Source organism: Neoarius graeffei, chromosome 10, assembly GCF_027579695.1.
Source record: "Neoarius graeffei isolate fNeoGra1 chromosome 10, fNeoGra1.pri, whole genome shotgun sequence".
Classification (NCBI taxonomy): Eukaryota; Metazoa; Chordata; class Actinopteri; order Siluriformes; family Ariidae; genus Neoarius; species Neoarius graeffei.
In genome coordinates this window covers 27,320,916-27,338,965 of record NC_083578.1, presented here as the reverse complement: position 1 = coordinate 27,338,965, position 18,050 = coordinate 27,320,916, and the positions used below count along the sequence as shown (strand labels likewise).

Here is an 18,050-nt window from a genome sequence, read left to right as displayed (position 1 = left end):
GGTTCTGTAGGAAATGTTTCCAGCTGGAAGGTATGGGTGTTGTTCCTCTGACAATTGTACGAGCCATCATTCTACCCAAGCCTCGCCTTTCCATACCAAGATTACTGTGATAAATGAGCAATATCTACTAAAGATCTGAAATAGTGTAAATGAAAAATTAGTGAGGTCAAAGCACATGCAGTTTATCCCAATTATTGTGGTTAATAGTACTGCTCAGTACTGTGACACACAAGATCACACAGAAGTATGTTTTTTTATTTCTTCATGAAACAAATCAGTTGGTGATCAATGACCATGACAATTAAGATGTTTAAGAACTGCCATCAGAAACATATGTAATGGTGACAATGAATATCAGCTTAATATTTCTGTTATGGTGTGACCCTGTCATCAAACAGCTGTGCTAAACCTTTTAAAGGTAACACCGGATCCTCAAAAACTCTAGTTTGTGAACAACAGTCAATATGAAATTTTTTAAAAAAGGTCGATATTGTGCAGAAATATGGTAGCCATCTTGGATTACAATAACATGGCCACCACAGAGGTATTTCATGGGGCTTTCATCAATTTTATCATACCTTATGGTCTAAACTGACAGTGTGCAGACAGCCATAATATTTTCCAGAAGTGTACTTTTCTTACAACAAGGGCCTTCACTATTAATGATGGAAAAGAAAGGACTGGAGTGTGATGGATAGAGGGAGTGAAGCGTGCACAGCGCACAGGAGGGCAGATCACAGCATGCGATTGGATTGTGAATGGACAGAGGATGGCAGCAGGTAGTGACGGATCAGGAAATGAGCTAGGAGGAATAGATGAGGGTGGTGGGAAAGACGAAGGTTGGTGTACTGCAACTTTTAAAAATAGTTGGAAACAAAGGAAGCGTAAGCAACTAGGGAAAAATTCAAGTGTTGAAGACACCAAAGAATGGTAGCTGCAGGGAAACGAGTTGAAGATTATAAAGTGATAATTACAGGTAAATTAACTCAAGAAGGAGCGTCAGTTTGTGAGTGGAACCCGATTCAGCTAACCAAGGCAATAAACAAGCTGGTAGGTGAAGTGAAGAGTGCCAAGATACTACAAAATGGAGCACTTTTAGTTGTTTGCAGAGATAGTACTCAGCAAGGGAGGACTATCATCTCATCTCATTATCTCTAGCCGCTTTATCCTGTTCTACAGGGTCGCAGGCAAGCTGGAGCCTATCCCAGCTGACTACAGGCGAAAGGCGGGGTACACCCTGGACAAGTTGCCAGGTCATCACAGGGCTGACACATAGACAAACAACCATTCACACTCACATTCACACCTATGGTCAATTTAGAGTTACCAGTTAACCTAACCTGCATGTCTTTGGACTGTGGGGGAAACCGGAGCACCCGGAGGAAACCCATGCAGACACGGGGAGAACAATGCAAACTCTGCACAGAAAGGCCCTCGCCGGCCACGGGGCTCGAACCCGGACCTTCTTGCTGTGAGGCGACAGCGCTAACCACTACACTACCGTGCCGCCCAGAGGGCTATCAAACTAAATAAAATTGAAGACAAAAGAGTGTAAGGAACATTGGTCAAGGACAAGAAGTTTGTACGAGGAGTCATTTCAGGGGTACCCATAGCTGCGTCAGTGGACCAGATTAAAGAGAATATAGTAGGGACAAAAGTGATTGAGGAAAAATGACTGAGAACAACAAGAAATGGGGAAAAGTATGATAGTTTAGCTGTAATGATAAAAATTGATGAGGAAAAGTTGGCAGCTAAAGTATATGTGCTATGATGTTAAGCCTTATATTCCCCCGCCACTGAGATGCTTCAAATGCCAGAAATATGGGCACGTAGCAGCCATATGCAAAGGTAAACAGAGATGTGGAAGATGTGCAGGAGAGTATGAATACAGAAAGTGTGAAAATGGAGCCAAGTCAAAGTGCTGTAACTGTGGAGGGGAGCATAGCTCAGCCTATCGCGGATGTGAGACCAGTAAGAGAGCAGCAGAGGTGCAAAAAGTGAAAATCTCACAAGGGATAACATATGCAGAAGCAGTAATAGACTGGTACCAAAATCCAGAATTGTGACACCCAAAGGCATTTTTGAGACAAAGTCGGCAATTGCGGTTATTGTTTATACAAAGCTACTGAAAAAAGGGCAGATTCAGCAGCATACAAAATGTGGGGACATACAGGTTAATCAGGGTTAGTATATCTCATCTCATCTCATTATCTCTAGCCGCTTTATCCTTCTACAGGGTCGCAGGCAAGCTGGAGCCTATCCCAGCTGACTATGGGCAAAAGGCGGGGTACACCCTGGACAAGTCGCCAGGTCATCACAGGACTGACACATAGACACAGACAACCATTCACACCTACGGTCAATTTAGAGTCACCAGTTAACCTAACCTGCATGTCTTTGGACTGTGGGGGAAACCGGAGCACCCGGAGGAAACCCACGCGGACACGGGGAGATCATGCAAAGTCCGCACAGAAAGGCCCTCGCCGGCCCCGGGGCTCGAACCCAGGACCTTCTTGCTGTGAGGCGACAGCGCTAACCACTACACCACCGTGCCGCCGGGGTTAGTATATATGAGAGTTTATTTCTTTGTTGTTTGTTTTTTGTAAAGGCTTTACCCCGTTTAAAACAAAACAAACAACAAAGAAAAATACTCTCATATATACTAACCCTGATTAACCTGTATACCCTGTATGCCCCCACATTTTGTATGCTGCTGAATCTGTCCTTTTTTCAGTAGCTTTGTATAAACAATAACCGCTAAATGTAATGCAATGTTATGTAAGGTGATCGCCTAGGCATTCTCATTGTGAAAAGTAAGTCACATGTACATGGACTGGCATTTAATGTTGTATTTGTTCCTTTCTATTTGTTTTTTGTCTGTTCATATTATTTTTGGGGGAGTAAAGTCAGTTTAAAAATGCCATTAAATGCATAGGCCTATAGGCCAAGTTTAATGACCTTGAGGTTATCAGAGGTCATATGTCGTTTTACAAATGAAAAATGAATTCAGCACCCAAGCATTTAACAAACAAGGCCATTTGCTAACTTTATTAATCATTTTAGTACATTTCCTTCCTTAGAAAGCTGAGAAACTGGGTTCAGCTGAGACGTTTACAGGCCCAAAGTTCAATGACCTCTAGAGGTCAACAGAGGTCAGATAGAGCTCAGCATATTGTAGATTTGAATTCGGCACACCCAAATTGACAAAATAAGACTGTTTGCCGACTTTGTCTCAAAAATGCCTTTAACTCCTTAAATAAGCACTTTTTTGAATTTTGGTACCAGTCTATAAGAAGAGTGTCTGGTCAGACAGAGAAGCCAAAAACAAAGTAACACAGAAAGCTACGAAACAAAACCATGTGAAGGCTGTGATAAAAATAAAGAAGGATACACTGCTATTAGAAATAACAGGAAATATGGTAAAGGTGAAGGGGTGGTAACATTTGTGCAGAATGGGATGAGGTACAATGTAGTCACTAAAAGGAAAGAAGATGAATCAATAACGGTTAAGATCTGTACAGAACAAGATGAGATTTCAATCATTAATTACATACAGTGGTGCTTGAAAGTTTGTGAACCCTTTAGAATTTTCTATATTTCTGCATAAATATGACCTAAAACATCATCAGATTTTCACACAAGTCTACTTTTAGTAGATAAAGAGAACCCAGTTAAACAAATGAAACAAAAATATTCTACTTGGTCATTTATTTATTGAGGAAAACGATCCAATATTACATATCTGTGAGTGGCAAAAGTATGTGAACCTTTGCTTTCAGTATCTGGTGTGACCCCCTTGTGCAGCAATAACTGCAACTAAACGTTTGCGGTAACTGTTGATCAGTCCTGCACACCGGCTTGGAGGAATTTTAGCCCATTCCTCTGTACAGAACAGCTTCAACTCTGGGATGTTGGTGGGTTTCCTCACATGAACTGCTCACTTCAGGTCCTCCCACAACATTTCCATTGAATTAAGGTCAGGACTTTGACTTGGCCATTCCAAAACATTAACTTTATCCCTCTTTAACCATTCTTTGGTAGAACGACTTGTGTGCTTAGGGTTGTTGTCTTGCTGCATGATCCACCTTCTCTTGAGATTCACTTCATGGACAGATGTCATGACATTTTCCTTTAGAATTTGCTGGTATAATTCAGAATTCATTGTTCCATCAATGATGGCAAGCCGTCCTGGCTCAGATGCAGTAAAACAGGCCCAAACCATGATACTGCCACCACCATGTTTCATAGATGGGATAAGGTTCTGATGCTGGAATGCAGTGCTTTCCTTTCTCCAAACATAACGCTTCTCATTTAAACCAAAAAGTTCTATTTCGGTCTCATCCTTCCACAAAACATTTTTCCAATAACCTTCTGGCTTGTCCACATGATCTTTTGCAAACTGCAGACAAGCAGCAATGTTCTTTTTGGAGAGCAGTGGCTTTCCCCTTGCAACCCTGCCATGCGCACCATTGTTGTTCAGTGTTCTCCTGATGGTGGACTCATGAACCTTAACATTAGCCAATGTGAGAGAGGCCTTCAGTTGCTTAGAAGTTACCCTGGGGTCTTTTGTGACCTCACCAACTATTACATGCCTTGCTCTTGGAGTGATCTTTGCTGGTCGACCACTCCTGGGGAGGGTAACAATGGTCTTGTATTTCCTCCATTTGTACACAATCTGTCTGACTGTAGATTGGTGGAGTCCAAACTCTTTAGAGATGGTTTTGTAACCTTTTCCAGCCTGATGAGCATCAACAACGCTTTTTCTGAGGTCCTCAGAAATCTCCTTTGTTCGTGCCATGATACACTTCCACAAACATGTGTTGTGAAGATCAGACTTTGATAGAGCCCTGTTCTTTAAATAAAACAGGGTGCCCACTCACACCTGATTGTCATCCCATTGATTGAAAACACCTGAGTCTAATTTCACCTTTAAATTTACTGCTAATCCTAGAGGTTCACATACTTTTGCCACTCACAGATATGTAATATTGGATCATTTTCCTCAATAAATAAATGACCAAGTAGAATATTTTTGTCTCATTTGCTTAACTGGGTTCTCTTTATCTACTTTTAGGACTTGTGTGAAAATCTGATGATGTTTTAGGTCATATTTATGCAGAAATAGAGAAAATTCTAAAGGGTTCACAAACTTTCAAGCACCACTGTATTATAACCCGTGTAAAAGGTTGACTAAAGACACGTTAAATATTATTGGTGGACAGCTGCAGGGCAAAGTAATATGGTGTGGGGACTTTAATGCTCATAGTACACTGTGGGGTAGTAGGGATACAGATGCTAATGGTTAAAGTATAGAAGATTTTATCGATGAGAAACGATTAGTGTGTGTTAACGATGATAAAGGCACAAGATACAACAGTATACAAAACACAGAAAGTTCAATCGACCAAACACTAGCATCGCAGGAAATAGCAGGTATCACAACATGGGAAGTGATTAATAAAACAACTGTCAGTAGTGATCATTATCCTATAGTGATCAAAGTTGGTACAGAAGTATGGCAGGAAATATCAATGGGAATACCAAGGTGGAATTTCAAAAAAGCCAACTGGGACAAATTTCAAATGTTAAATAAAATAAGGTGTGAAGAACTGGTTAGGGAGGATATTACAGGTGTAGATGAGTTTAACAATAAGTTGGTGACAGCAATCATACAGACAGCAGAGGAAACAATTCCAAAGGCAGTAGGAGGCGGAGAGAAAAAGATGGTTCGCTGGTGGGATGAAAATTGTAGAAAAGCTGTTAAAAGAAGAAATGGAGCTTTCAGACAATTAAAGAAACATCATGCATTAGAAACATTAATTCAGTATAAAAGAGCACAAGCAATAGTTCAAAGAACTATTAGAATAACAAAACGTACATACTGGAAACACTACTGCAATAGCATAGGCAGGGAAATGCAGTTGTCAGATGTCTGGAGAATGGTCAGACAAATGAGTGGTATAAGAAGGAGGTATGAAATACCAGTGTTAAACCAAAATAATAAAATGGTAGTTACAAACATAGACAAAGCAGAGCTATTGGCACAAACGTTTGTAAAAATTCATAGCTTAGAGAATCTATCAAATACAGCTAGACAATCTTGGGATAATACACTGGCATTAAATCCAGATGTTGAGGTGAGGAAAACTACATTAGGTGATAGTCTAGTCTTACTCTTCAGTCTATTTGAATTAAATAGAGCTATCATGAATGTAAAGCAAACTTCCCCAGGGAAAGATGGTATTAGCTATAGCATGCTGGGACATATGGAAAATAATTAACTTGGTGTAGTTTTGAGACTATTTAACATTGTTTGGGAAACAGGAATAATTCCAATAACTTGGAAGCAGTCTATCATTGTGCCAATTTTAAAGCCTGGAAAAGACCCTTCTGACCCTTCAAACTACAGACCAATAGCGTTAACATCGCAGTTAGGTAAAACAATGGAGCAGATGATAACTGAGAGGCTTAATTATTTCATAGAAAGTAAACACCTTATCAAAGTAGATTCCGTAAAGGAAGAAACACCTTGAACTCTGTCTTATGCTTGGAATCAAAAATCAGGAAAGCCCAGACTAATAAAGAAATAGTTGTAGCTGTTCTGTTTGATGTAGAAAAAGCATATGATATGTTGTGGAAAGAAGGACTTCTTATTAAGTTGAATAAATTAGGTATAGGTGATAGGTTATATAACTGGGTGTTAGACTTTCTATTTGGCAGAAGGTGCGAGAATCTGCAAATTCCATTATGTAAAGCTGAGGCTAAAACCATCATTAAGAGTCAAACAGAAAAAATATGACAGGAGCACTGGGACACCAGTGATACAGGAAGACATCTCTACAAAATACAAAAGCATGTGGGTGTTGGGAGAAAGATGGGGAGAAACAGAAGAGAAGAAACCGTCATCACCCATCTAAGAGTAGGCCATACGGCACTCAACAAGACACTTCATGTAATAGGAAAACATCCAACTGAGTTATGCAGGCATTGCAATCAGCCAGAATCAGTGCAGCATGTGGTAGTGGAATGTGATTTCTGTAAGGAGGAGAGAAAGAAACTAAGTGAAGCACTTAAAGAAATAAAGCTTAACCTCACACTAGAGAATATCTTAAGTAATGCATTAGGACATACAGTATATATGGCCAACTAATAACATTTTTGAAAGAAACAGGTATAATAGAGAAAATTTAGTTTTTTATTTTGCTTTTTTTTCCTGCCAAGCGTCTGTTCCCCACTCCAATCCAGTAGGTGGCGGTAATGCACATTTAAACTGGCTTGCCAACAGCCATTAAACCCAGAAGAAGACGACTGGGGTCGCAGGCAAGCTGGAGCCTATCCCAGCTGACTACGGGCGAAAGGCGGGGTACACCCTGGACAAGTCGCCAGGTCATCACAGGGCTGACACATAGACACAGACAACCATTCACACTCACACCTACGGTCAATTTAGAGTCACCAGTTAACCTAACCTGCATGTCCTTGGACTGTGGGGGAAACCGGAGCACCCGGAGAAAACCCACGCGGACACGGGGAGAACATGCAAACTCCGCACAGAAAGGCCCTCGCCGGCCACAGGGCTCGAACCTGGACCTTCTAGCTGTGAGGCGACAGCGCCAACCACTACACCACCGTACCACCCTCCATTGGATGTTAACTGCTTCAATTCAATTCAGTTCAATTCAATTCAAAGAAGAAGCAGCTCGATTTGTGTTTGGTGCTAGTTACAGTGGTGCTTGAAAGTTTGTGAACCCTTTAGAATTTTCTCTATTTCTGCATAAATATGACCTAAAACATCATCAGATTTTCACACAAGTCCTAAAAGTAGATAAAGAGAACCCAGTTAAGCAAATGAGACAAAAATATTCTACTTGGTCATTTATTTATTGAGGAAAATGATCCAATATTACATATCTGTGAGTGGCAAAAGTATGTGAACCTCTAGGATTAGCAGTAAATTTAAAGGTGAAATTAGACTCAGGTGTTTTCAATCAATGGGATGACAATCAGGTGTGAGTGGGCACCCTGTTTTATTTAAAGGACAGGGATCTATCAAAGTCTGATCTTCACAACACATGTTTGTGGAAGTGTATCATGGCACGAACAAAGGAGATTTCTGAGGACCTCAGAAAAAGCGTTGTTGATGCTCATCAGGCTGGAAAAGGTTACAAAACCATCTCTAAAGAGTTTGGACTCCACCAATTTACAGTCAGACAGATTGTGTACAAATGGAGGAAATACAAGACCATTGTTACCCTCCCCAGGAGTGGTCGGCCAGCAATAATCACTCCAAGAGCAAGGTGTGTAATAGTTGGTGAGATCACAAAAGACCCCAGGGTAACTTCTAAGCAACTGAAGGCCTCTCTCACATTGGCTAATGTTAAGGTTCATGAGTCCACCATCAGGAGAACACTGAACAACAATGGTGCGCATGGCAGGGTTGCAAGGGGAAAGCCACTGCTCTCCAAAAAGAACATTGCTGCTTGTCTGCAGTTTGCAAAAGATCATGTGGACAAGCCAGAAGGCTATTGGAAAAATGTTTTGTGGACGGATGAGACCGAAATAGAACTTTTTGGTTTAAATGAGAAGCGTTATGTTTGGAGAAAGGAAAGCACTGCATTCCAGCATCAGAACCTTATCCCATCTGTGAAACATGGTGGTGGCAGTATCATGGTTTGGGCCTGTTTTACTGCATCTGGGCCAGGACGGCTTGCCATCATTGATGGAACAATGAATTCTGAATTATACCAGCGAATTCTAAAGGAAAATGTCATGACATCTGTCCATGAAGTGAATCTCAAGAGAAGGTGGATCATGCAGCAAGACAACAACCCTAAGCACACAAGTCGTTCTACCAAAGAATGGTTAAAGAGGGATAAAGTTAATGTTTTGGAATGGCCAAGTCAAAGTCCTGACCTTAATCCAATGGAAATGTTGTGGGAGGACCTGAAGTGAGCAGTTCATGTGAGGAAACCCACCAACATCCCAGAGTTGAAGCTGTTCTGTACAGAGGAATGGGCTAAAATTCCTCCAAGCCGGTGTGCAGGACTGATCAACAGTTACCGCAAACGTTTAGTTGCAGTTATTGCTGCACAAGGGGGTCACACCAGATACTGAAAGCAAAGGTTCACATACTTTTGCCACTCACAGATATGTAATATTGGATCGTTTTCCTCAATAAATAAATGACCAAGTAGAATATTTTTGTTTCATTTGTTTAACTGGGTTCTCTTTATCTACTTTTAGGACTTGTGTGAAAATCTGATGATGTTTTAGGTCATATTTATGCAGAAATATAGAAAATTCTAAAGGGTTCACAAACTTTCAAGCACCACTGTACAAGAAGACGTAGAATATCACTTATTTCTATAAAATTATATGGTCATCCTTTTGAGCAAGTCAAGATAGTAAGATTCTTAGGAGTTTGGTTTGATGAAAAGCTAACATGGAAGATTATCTTGGATAAGGTCAAAAATAAATGCAAAAAGATAGTCAATATTCTCCGGTGTTTGACTGGACAAACTTGGGGAGCAAGTAGAGTGTCCTTAAAAAACATATATTGGGCTCTTATGAGATCTGTGTTTGATTATGGATGTCTGGCTTATATGTCTGCAGCAGAATCAAACATTAAAACATTAGATGGACTACAAGCTCAGGCTTTGGGAATTTGCAGTGGGTCTTTTAAAACATCCCCAGTGTCTTCAATGTAGGTGGAAATGCCCTTAAGGATCAAAAGTCTACAACTAATGATGACATATTGGGTCAATCTTCAGGGGCATTATGACAACCATCCTGCTAAAAGTATAACAAAAGATTGTTGGGAACATCACAAATTTAATTTCCTAAGTTTTGGATGGATAAGTGATACTAAAGTTCAGAGTGTTTATTGTCATAGGCACAGTAAGGACATGTCCATTTGCACAATGAAATTCTTAGTTTGCTGTCCACCATGAATGCCAATTACAAATAAATAAATAGGCGGAAGAAGTAATACAAAGTAAAGGCAATATAGTGCAAAAAGAAAAGCAAAAGCAACAAAAACACCCAGTGTAGTACAAAATAAAGGTTAAATGTCGTGCAAAATAGGTAGTGTAATACAAAAATAAGGCAATGATCAGATGTAGCAGCAGAAGGGCAAACAATGTAACCAGATGTAAACAGTCAAGGAACAGCAGTAAAGTGCAAATAAATGTAAACAGATGTAAACACTCAAGGACAGTTTACAGGGAGGTAATCCGTGGTTATAGACTCCTGTCAGCTGTTCAGGAGTCTGATGGTGGTGGGAAAGAAAGAGTTCTTTAGTCTGACAGTCTTACATTTCAGACTTCTGTACCTTCGGCCTGAGGGTAGGAGTGTGAACAGTCCGTGCTGGGGGTGGGTGGGGTCTTTGAGGATGGAGGCAGCTCTCCTGTGGACTCTGTGGTGGTAGATGCTCTGCAGAGAGGGCAGTGGAGTTTTGGTGATCCTCTCAGCAGTCTTCACCACCCTCTGCAGGCAATCCATTGCTGTAGTGCTGCCATACCACACAGTGATACAGTTGGTCAGGATGCTCTCAATCACGCAGCTGTAGAAGTTGCTGAGGATCTTGGGTGACATACCAAACTTCCTCAGCCTCCTCAGAAAGTACAGCCGCTGTTGAGCCTTCCTAACCAGCTGTGTGGTGTTAAGTGTCCAGAGATTATTGGTCTACATCAGCTACAGTACTGCCCAACAGTCCCATCATCACCAGTCCCACCATGGTTATTCCCACCAGTTGTAGATTTAAATATTCATCAGGAAATAAGAAAGAAGTCAAACGATATATCAGTGAGGGAAACTGTACAATATTATTTGGATTTCTATTTTTCTAAATATACATGTACAGAATATTTACAGATGGTTCTAAAGACCCCAAAAAAGGATGTGCTGGATCAGCAGTGTATATTCCAAAGAAAGGAGTAAGTATGAAGAAAAGAGTGACCGACAATGTGACGGTGTATACAACAGAATTGGTGGCAACATTATTGGCCCTGGAATGGGTTAAAGAAAATGCAATAAACAAAACAGTCATAATCTCAGATAGTTACTCAGCACTGGAAAGTATTCAATCAGGTAAATCATTTAGAACAAATATAATCAATGAAATCTTGATAACATTGCGTAAAATAGATTCCAAGGGCTTTATAACTAGTTTTCTTTGGGTACCTGTGCATGTTGGCGTGGAGGGAAATGAACAGGTTGACAAGTTGGCTAAGCAATCACTAAATAATACAGAAATAGAATTGCAAATCCCAATTAGTAAAGCAGAGGCTAAGATTTACATCAAGTCCTACGCAAAGTCAGTCTGGCAGGAGTATTGGGATGGCAATGAAACAAGGAGACATCTATACTACATTGAAAAACAGGTGAATAGTGGAAAGATAGGGGTCAGGAGTCAGAGAGAAGACATCATGATCACCCATTTAAGAATTGGACATACAGGACTTACAGTGGTGCTTGAAAGTTTGTGAACCCTTTAGAATTTTCTATATTTCTGCATAAATATAACCTAAAACATCATCAGATTTTCACACAAGTCCTAAAAGTAGATAAAGAGAACCCAGTTAAGCAAATGAGACAAAAATATTATACTCGGTCATTTATTTATTGAGGGAAATGATCCAATATTACATATATTTGTGAGTGGCAAAAGTATGTAAACCTCTAGGATTAGCAGTTAATTTGAAGGTGAAATTAGTCAGGTGTTTTCAATCAATGGGATGACAATCAGGTGTGAGTGGGCACCCTGTTTCATTTAAAGAACAGGGATCTATCAAAGTCTGAGCTTCACAACACATGTTTGTGGAAGTGTATCATGGCACAAACAAAGGAGATTTCTGAGGACCTCAGAAAAAGCGTTGTTGATGCTCTTCAGGCTGGAAAAGGTTACAAAACCATCCGTAAAGAGTTTGGACTCCACCAATCCACAGTCAGACAGATTGTGTACAAATGGAGGAAATTCAAGACCCTTATTACCCTCCCCAGGAGTGGTTGACTAACAAAGATCACTCCAAGAGCAAGGCGTGTGATAGTCGGCGAGGTCACAAAGGACCCCAGGATAACTTCTAAGCAACTGAAGGCCTCTCTCACATTGGCCAATGTTAATGGTCATGAATCCACCATAAGGAGAACACTGGACAACAATGATGTGCATGGCAGAGTTGCAAGGAGAAAGCCACTGGTCTCCAAAAAAGAACACTACTGCTCATCTGCAGTTTGCTAAATATCACATGGACAAGCCAGAAGGCTATTGGAAAAATGTTTTGTAGATGGATGAGACCAAAATAGAACTTTTTGGTTTAAATGAGAAGTGTTATGTTTGGAGAAAGGATAACACTGCATTCCAGCATAAGAACCTTATCCCATCTGTGAAACATGGTGGTGGTGGTTGTATCATGGTTTGGGCCTGTTTTGCTGCATCTAGGCCAGGACGGCTTGCCATCATTGATGGAACAATGAATTCTGAATGATACCAGCGAATTCTAAAGGAAAATGTCAGGACATCTGTCCATGAACTGAATCTCAAAAGAAGGTGGGTCATGCAGCAAGACAACAACCCTAAACACACAAGTCATTCTACCAAAGAATGGTTAAAGAAGAATAAAGTTAATGTTTTGGAATGGCCAAGTCAAAGTCCTGACCTTAATCCAATCGAAATGTTGCAAAAGGACCTGAAGCGAGCAGGTCATGTGAGGAAACCTACCAACATCCCAGAGTTGAAGCTGTTCTGTACGGAGGAATGGGCTAAAATTCCTCCAAGCCGGTGTGCAGGACTGATCAACAGTTACTGCAAACGTTTAGTTGCAGTTATTGCTGCACAAGGGGGTCACACCAGGTACTGAAAGCAAAGGTTCACATACTTTTGCCACTCACAGATATGTAATATTGGATCATTTTCCTCAATAAATAAATGACCAAGTAGAATATTTTTGTTTCATTTGTTTAACTGGGTTCTCTTTATCTACTTTTAGGACTTGTGTGAAAATCCTATCTTGTTTTAGGTCATATTTATGCAGAAATATAGAAAATTCTAAAGGGTTCACAAACTTTCAAGCACCACTGTAACGATTTTCTGAACAAAATAGGCAAACACCCAACCGGAAATTATGAATACTGTAGCCATCTGGAATCAGTCGAGCATGTAATACTTCACTGTAAGAAATATGAACGTGAGAGAAATGAGCTTTATAAATCTCTCAGAATGGTTTATCATCACAATTTCACTTTACCTGGTTTATTAGGGAGAGCATCAAATCAGATGTTTTGTTACATTATCAACTTTCTGAAAGATTCAGAATTAGTTAAAAGAATATAAGGGACATTCCACCGAATGGGTGCCATTTGCTTGTTGTACCACTCCCAAATTAAACTTAATTTGTTATACCTTTTCAACACTGATTTATTATAACACACATATTTAACTATTCAAAATGTGTATTGGTCAACCTCAGGCTATGTTATTTATTTTTTTTTACAAGGTTTGGAAGTCAAAGATGGCTGCATACTCTTTATATGAGTAACAGGACTGAAAGTAACAGGACTGAGTTTTTAGCCTAGGATTAGCTAATACATGGAATTAAGCCACATGGTGTCATCGCTAATAGCATGACCACACTTAGCACATTCTAGTGATTTACCAAAAATCTGTATTTTTAAAATAAACAAATATCATCTAAGAAATAATTTAAGTAACAGGACAGTATGTTGACATTGACCTTATCAGTCAAAGTTAAAAAAAAATCAAATATACAGAAAAGTAAATGAGAGAACTAACTTTTGGTCTTCCCATGGCCTTCAGAAGACACAACTGATGTAACTTCCTGTTGAGCATGTGATTTATGGAATGTTCCAAGTTTGTCAGATGGGGTAATATGTTTGGGTAACAGGACTGAGTGAAAACCCAGGGACACGACTAAAATGTGTATCTTAACTAAGATATTGTGGATTTCTTATGAAAAAAATATATTTAAACCATGGATAGAATATGGAGTCACACAACAGTGCAAAAGAAATACTGTTTCTGAAGGATTTTAATCATAATATTTCATAGTTAAGCATAGAGTGTGGGGACAGGTAACACATGCTATTTTTCAGTGTTTTAGGTAGTTTTTATTCATCCTTACAATTATATATCTTAAATTTGGAATCAGATCAATGTGCAGGACATTCTGCGTAATAAGGAAATGTATTTTAAAGTACTTTTTATGTGCATTTATACATATAATTTTCTAGGGACGGAAATGGCACCGATTCGGTTTTTTCCCCTTTTCTTTTTTCTCCCTTATAGCGTCTGTTCCACACTCCAGCCCAGTAGGTGGCAGTAATTCACCTTTAAGTTGGCTTGCCAACCGCCATAAAACCTTAAAGTTGTTTTGCGCTAGTAACGTGGTGGATAATGACACAAGCAGAGAGGGAGCAGGAGCATGAAAAAGAAAAAGACCGAGAAAAAGAGAAAGAAAAGGAACAACGAGGAGTTAAACGACCCGTTGTTCCTCCTGTTATCCCAGAGCCTTTACAAGAGGTAAGTGAATCTATTATTGCGTTAGCCAGCAGAGTGCTCTGTTCTGTTTCTCCACTTTGTTAACAGATATCAAGTTTCTGCATCAATTCGAGGGTGATATTTGAGTGCTGAGACAAAATAGACAATCAAAGCTGGAGTTTTATGTAACTAACTAGATAACTAGGTTATTTAGGTTATCTAACTAACTCCAGTAGCTAGGTGAGCTGTCAGTAAATAAGCATCAGCTGTCTTAGTGCCTTCTGAAAATGTATGCTATTTCAATTAAATGATTAAACTGCTTAATTATCTAGTTGCATACATACACGTCTTAAAATTCTTGATTTTGAACAAATAGGCTGATGAATGCTTAATCTTTTCCGTGAGCCTTTCCACAGGTTAGAAAACAGTCTACCAAAAATGCAGTGTTGCAACTAACATGAGGGTTGTTTTACAATCAGGGTACGCAAGCTAAACATTCAAGTCAAGTTTATTTGTATAGCGCTTTTAACAATGAACATTGTCGCAAAGCAGCTTTACAGAATTTGAACAACTTTAAAACATGAGCTAATTTTATCCCTAATCTATCCCCAATGAGCAAGCCTGTGGCAACGGTGGCAAGGAAAAACTCCCTCAGACGACATGAGGAAGAAACCTCGAGAGGAACCAGACTCAAAAGGGAACCCATCCTCATTTGGGCGACAACAGACAGCATGATTATAACATTAACAGTTTTAACATGAAGACAGTTTCGTTGATGATGTAACTCTTCATTGATGGAAACTTGAGTGCAAAACTGTTCATGATAACTGCAGTCCTAAAGTTAGCAAGACAACTGTAGTCCTCAGCCATAAAAGCATTACTGTAAGAGTCCAGAGCGTCCTCCAGGTATAACCCTCAACTGTCCTCATGGGGCCGTCCTTCACAGGAGCGGTGCGATAAAACTCCGACCAGACACAGGGCACCAGGATGAATCAAGCAGGTCCGAGGGGCAGAAGAGGCCAGCATCTCAATCTTAGGACCAACATGTAACTCAGGCCATGTACACACGTAGCCGGGTATTTTTAAAACCGAATATTTTCCCCCCCTCTGTTTATAAAAATGTTTTATCCACACCATCTCGTCTTCGAAAAAAATCCCTTCCACACATAACCAAACATCTGCGTTTTCAATCACATTCATAAGCATTCCAAACCTGTAGATGGCATTATTTCCCCAAATCCTACCCCCTAATCACATCAGAATAGCCCTCTGTTGGCGTCACTTCCGCCTAAACATAAAACATGACGCCAAGCTCGTTCGTCTGGACAGACTCGGAGACAGAATTGCTTCTAAACACAATTTTGGAGTATAAACTTCAAAAGACGCAAGAAAACGTTGATTGGGAATCTTATCAGTAGTTGGGCTTCTAAAATTAAACATGTAAATAGCACCTGCACAATAATTAACGCTTTCAAGGCACTACTCCGATTCATTACTCTTTGTCTATGCTTAATCTGGCTTCTGCAGTAAACAAAGGTCGCACGTTTGACGTCAGGGCAGATTTGTCATTTTTTTGGCGCAGATTGTGACGTTCTAAAACGCAAACCTCCAGTTATCTCTGCCTACACGAAAAGGCATACACGGAGTTTTCAAAAATCTTCACTTTGCCCGGAGTTTTTTTTAAATATTCGTTTTTGATGTGTTTTCATGTGGATGACAGGCCAAAACGTAGAAAAATATCTTCGATTTAGCAGATACCCGGCTACGTGTGGACGGGGTCTCAGAGGGACAGATTGGGGGGGGAGAGAGAAAACAGGTTGTTAGGTATGCCCTAAAAATGACACAAGTATTAAATCTGTGTGGTAGGCTCGCAGAGACGAGAGTCTTGACATCAGGCATAATACACAACAATGGCATGTTAATATGGTTAAGTATAACCTGCTCTGGCTGGATGCTTGATTGGGTGATGGGAGCACACTCCTCAGCAATGATGAGATGCAGATGGGACCCTTAGGGCTGGCCAAGACAATTCAGTTACATTTCACCGGGTCTGGGACATGCGACAGAATGTCTGACGGCCGATTCCCTGCAGGCTACGATAGCCAGTCGAGGTCTCCACCCTCTCCACCAAAAGATTTCCTGTTGACTCCATGTAACTCAGAGGTAACTCAAAAATCACATTTAAGACTTATCTTCAATATCAAAAGGCTTGACTAAATAAACTTGGTTGTTTTATTGTAGCCCTAGGCTGTGAGAGCTCTATTTACCATGCAAAAAAAAAAAAACATTTGGTGATAACATTATTTTTGGTGAATGTATGGCAATATGTGTCATATTTAGCAAAATTACTCGTGTCATTTAGAAAAAGTGCTTTTTTGACCACAGGTAGCTCCAAAAGGGATGCACTTAAATCATTCTTTATACCATAAAACACATATTTGGTTCCATATCATTGGAAACATAGTTAAGTCTTAATGTTGAATGCCAGTAAGTTTTCAGACTATTTTGATCAAATTAGTATGTAATTGTGTCAAAAAAAGTCCTCTCCGAGACAGCTAATTTTTCAATATAAAATAACATGTCTAAAATGATTATTTTCATCCTAAAATGTGGTCAAGATATTGGGACAAATATTAGAGACAACTAACACAAAGCTTACAGCCTTATATTTAAAAGCACTATGGAAGGAGTGGATTCTAAATTGTCAAAAAAAAAAAAAGTCCTCTCCGAGAATCACTTCATTTGTTTCTCCCAGCCCTGCTTAAAGCGACACTTAATCTTGTTATAATACAAACTATCACACATGCCTCTCTGTTCTTTAACTTGTCCTTCACTTAAAAACTGGTACAATAACCAGTTTGAATCAATTTGAATTTTGGACCCCTGTGACACAAACTTTGTACCCTGATTGTAAAACAACCCATATGGTTTCCCCCTTTCTACAATGGGTGCTAATACTTTTGAGGTGGGGGGACACACTGTACAACATAAAATAGAATTTTTTAAAAATCTGAAGAACAAGCTGACTACAATATAGAGAGAAAAAAATTTAATGATATATAAAATGTGCTTTGTACATGTGAAATAATAGTGCTAAAAACAATTGTGATAAATGAAGATAAGAACTGTGCAAAAGTGGCAGTATTGAATGGAAGATTGATTTTGATAGAGGCGGCACGGTGGTGTAGTGGTTAGCACTGTCGCCTCACAGCAAGAAGGTCCTGGGTTCGAGCCCCGGGGCCGGCGAGGGCCTTTCTGTGTGGAGTTTGCATGTTCTCCCCGTGTCCGTGTGGGTTTCCTCCGGGTGCTCCGGTTTCCCCCACAGTCCAAAGACATGCAGGTTAGGTTAACTGGTGACTCTAAATTGACCGTAGGTGTGAGTGTGAATGGTTGTCTGTGTCTATGTGTCAGCCCTGTGATGACCTGGCGACTTGTCCAGGGTGTACCCCGCCTTTCGCCCGTAGTCAGCTGGGATAGGCTCCAGCTTGCCTGCGACCCTGTAGAAGGATAAAGCGGCTAGAGATAATGAGATGAGATGAGATTTTGATAGATAAAT

At 40.0% G+C, this 18,050-nt stretch overlaps 1 protein-coding gene across 1 annotated transcript in view; it reads left to right on the top strand.

The window, feature by feature from the left end:
* The first annotated feature begins 14,368 nt into the window (after positions 1-14,368).
* Positions 14,369-18,050, top strand: part of actr8 (actin related protein 8) — a 60,602-nt gene continuing 56,920 nt past the window's right edge. Inside the window, exon 1 of the mRNA XM_060931655.1 lies at positions 14,369-14,536. Within this exon, the coding sequence (XP_060787638.1) occupies positions 14,411-14,536 (126 nt within the window). The 5' untranslated portion in view covers positions 14,369-14,410. The remainder of the gene's footprint in view (positions 14,537-18,050) is intronic.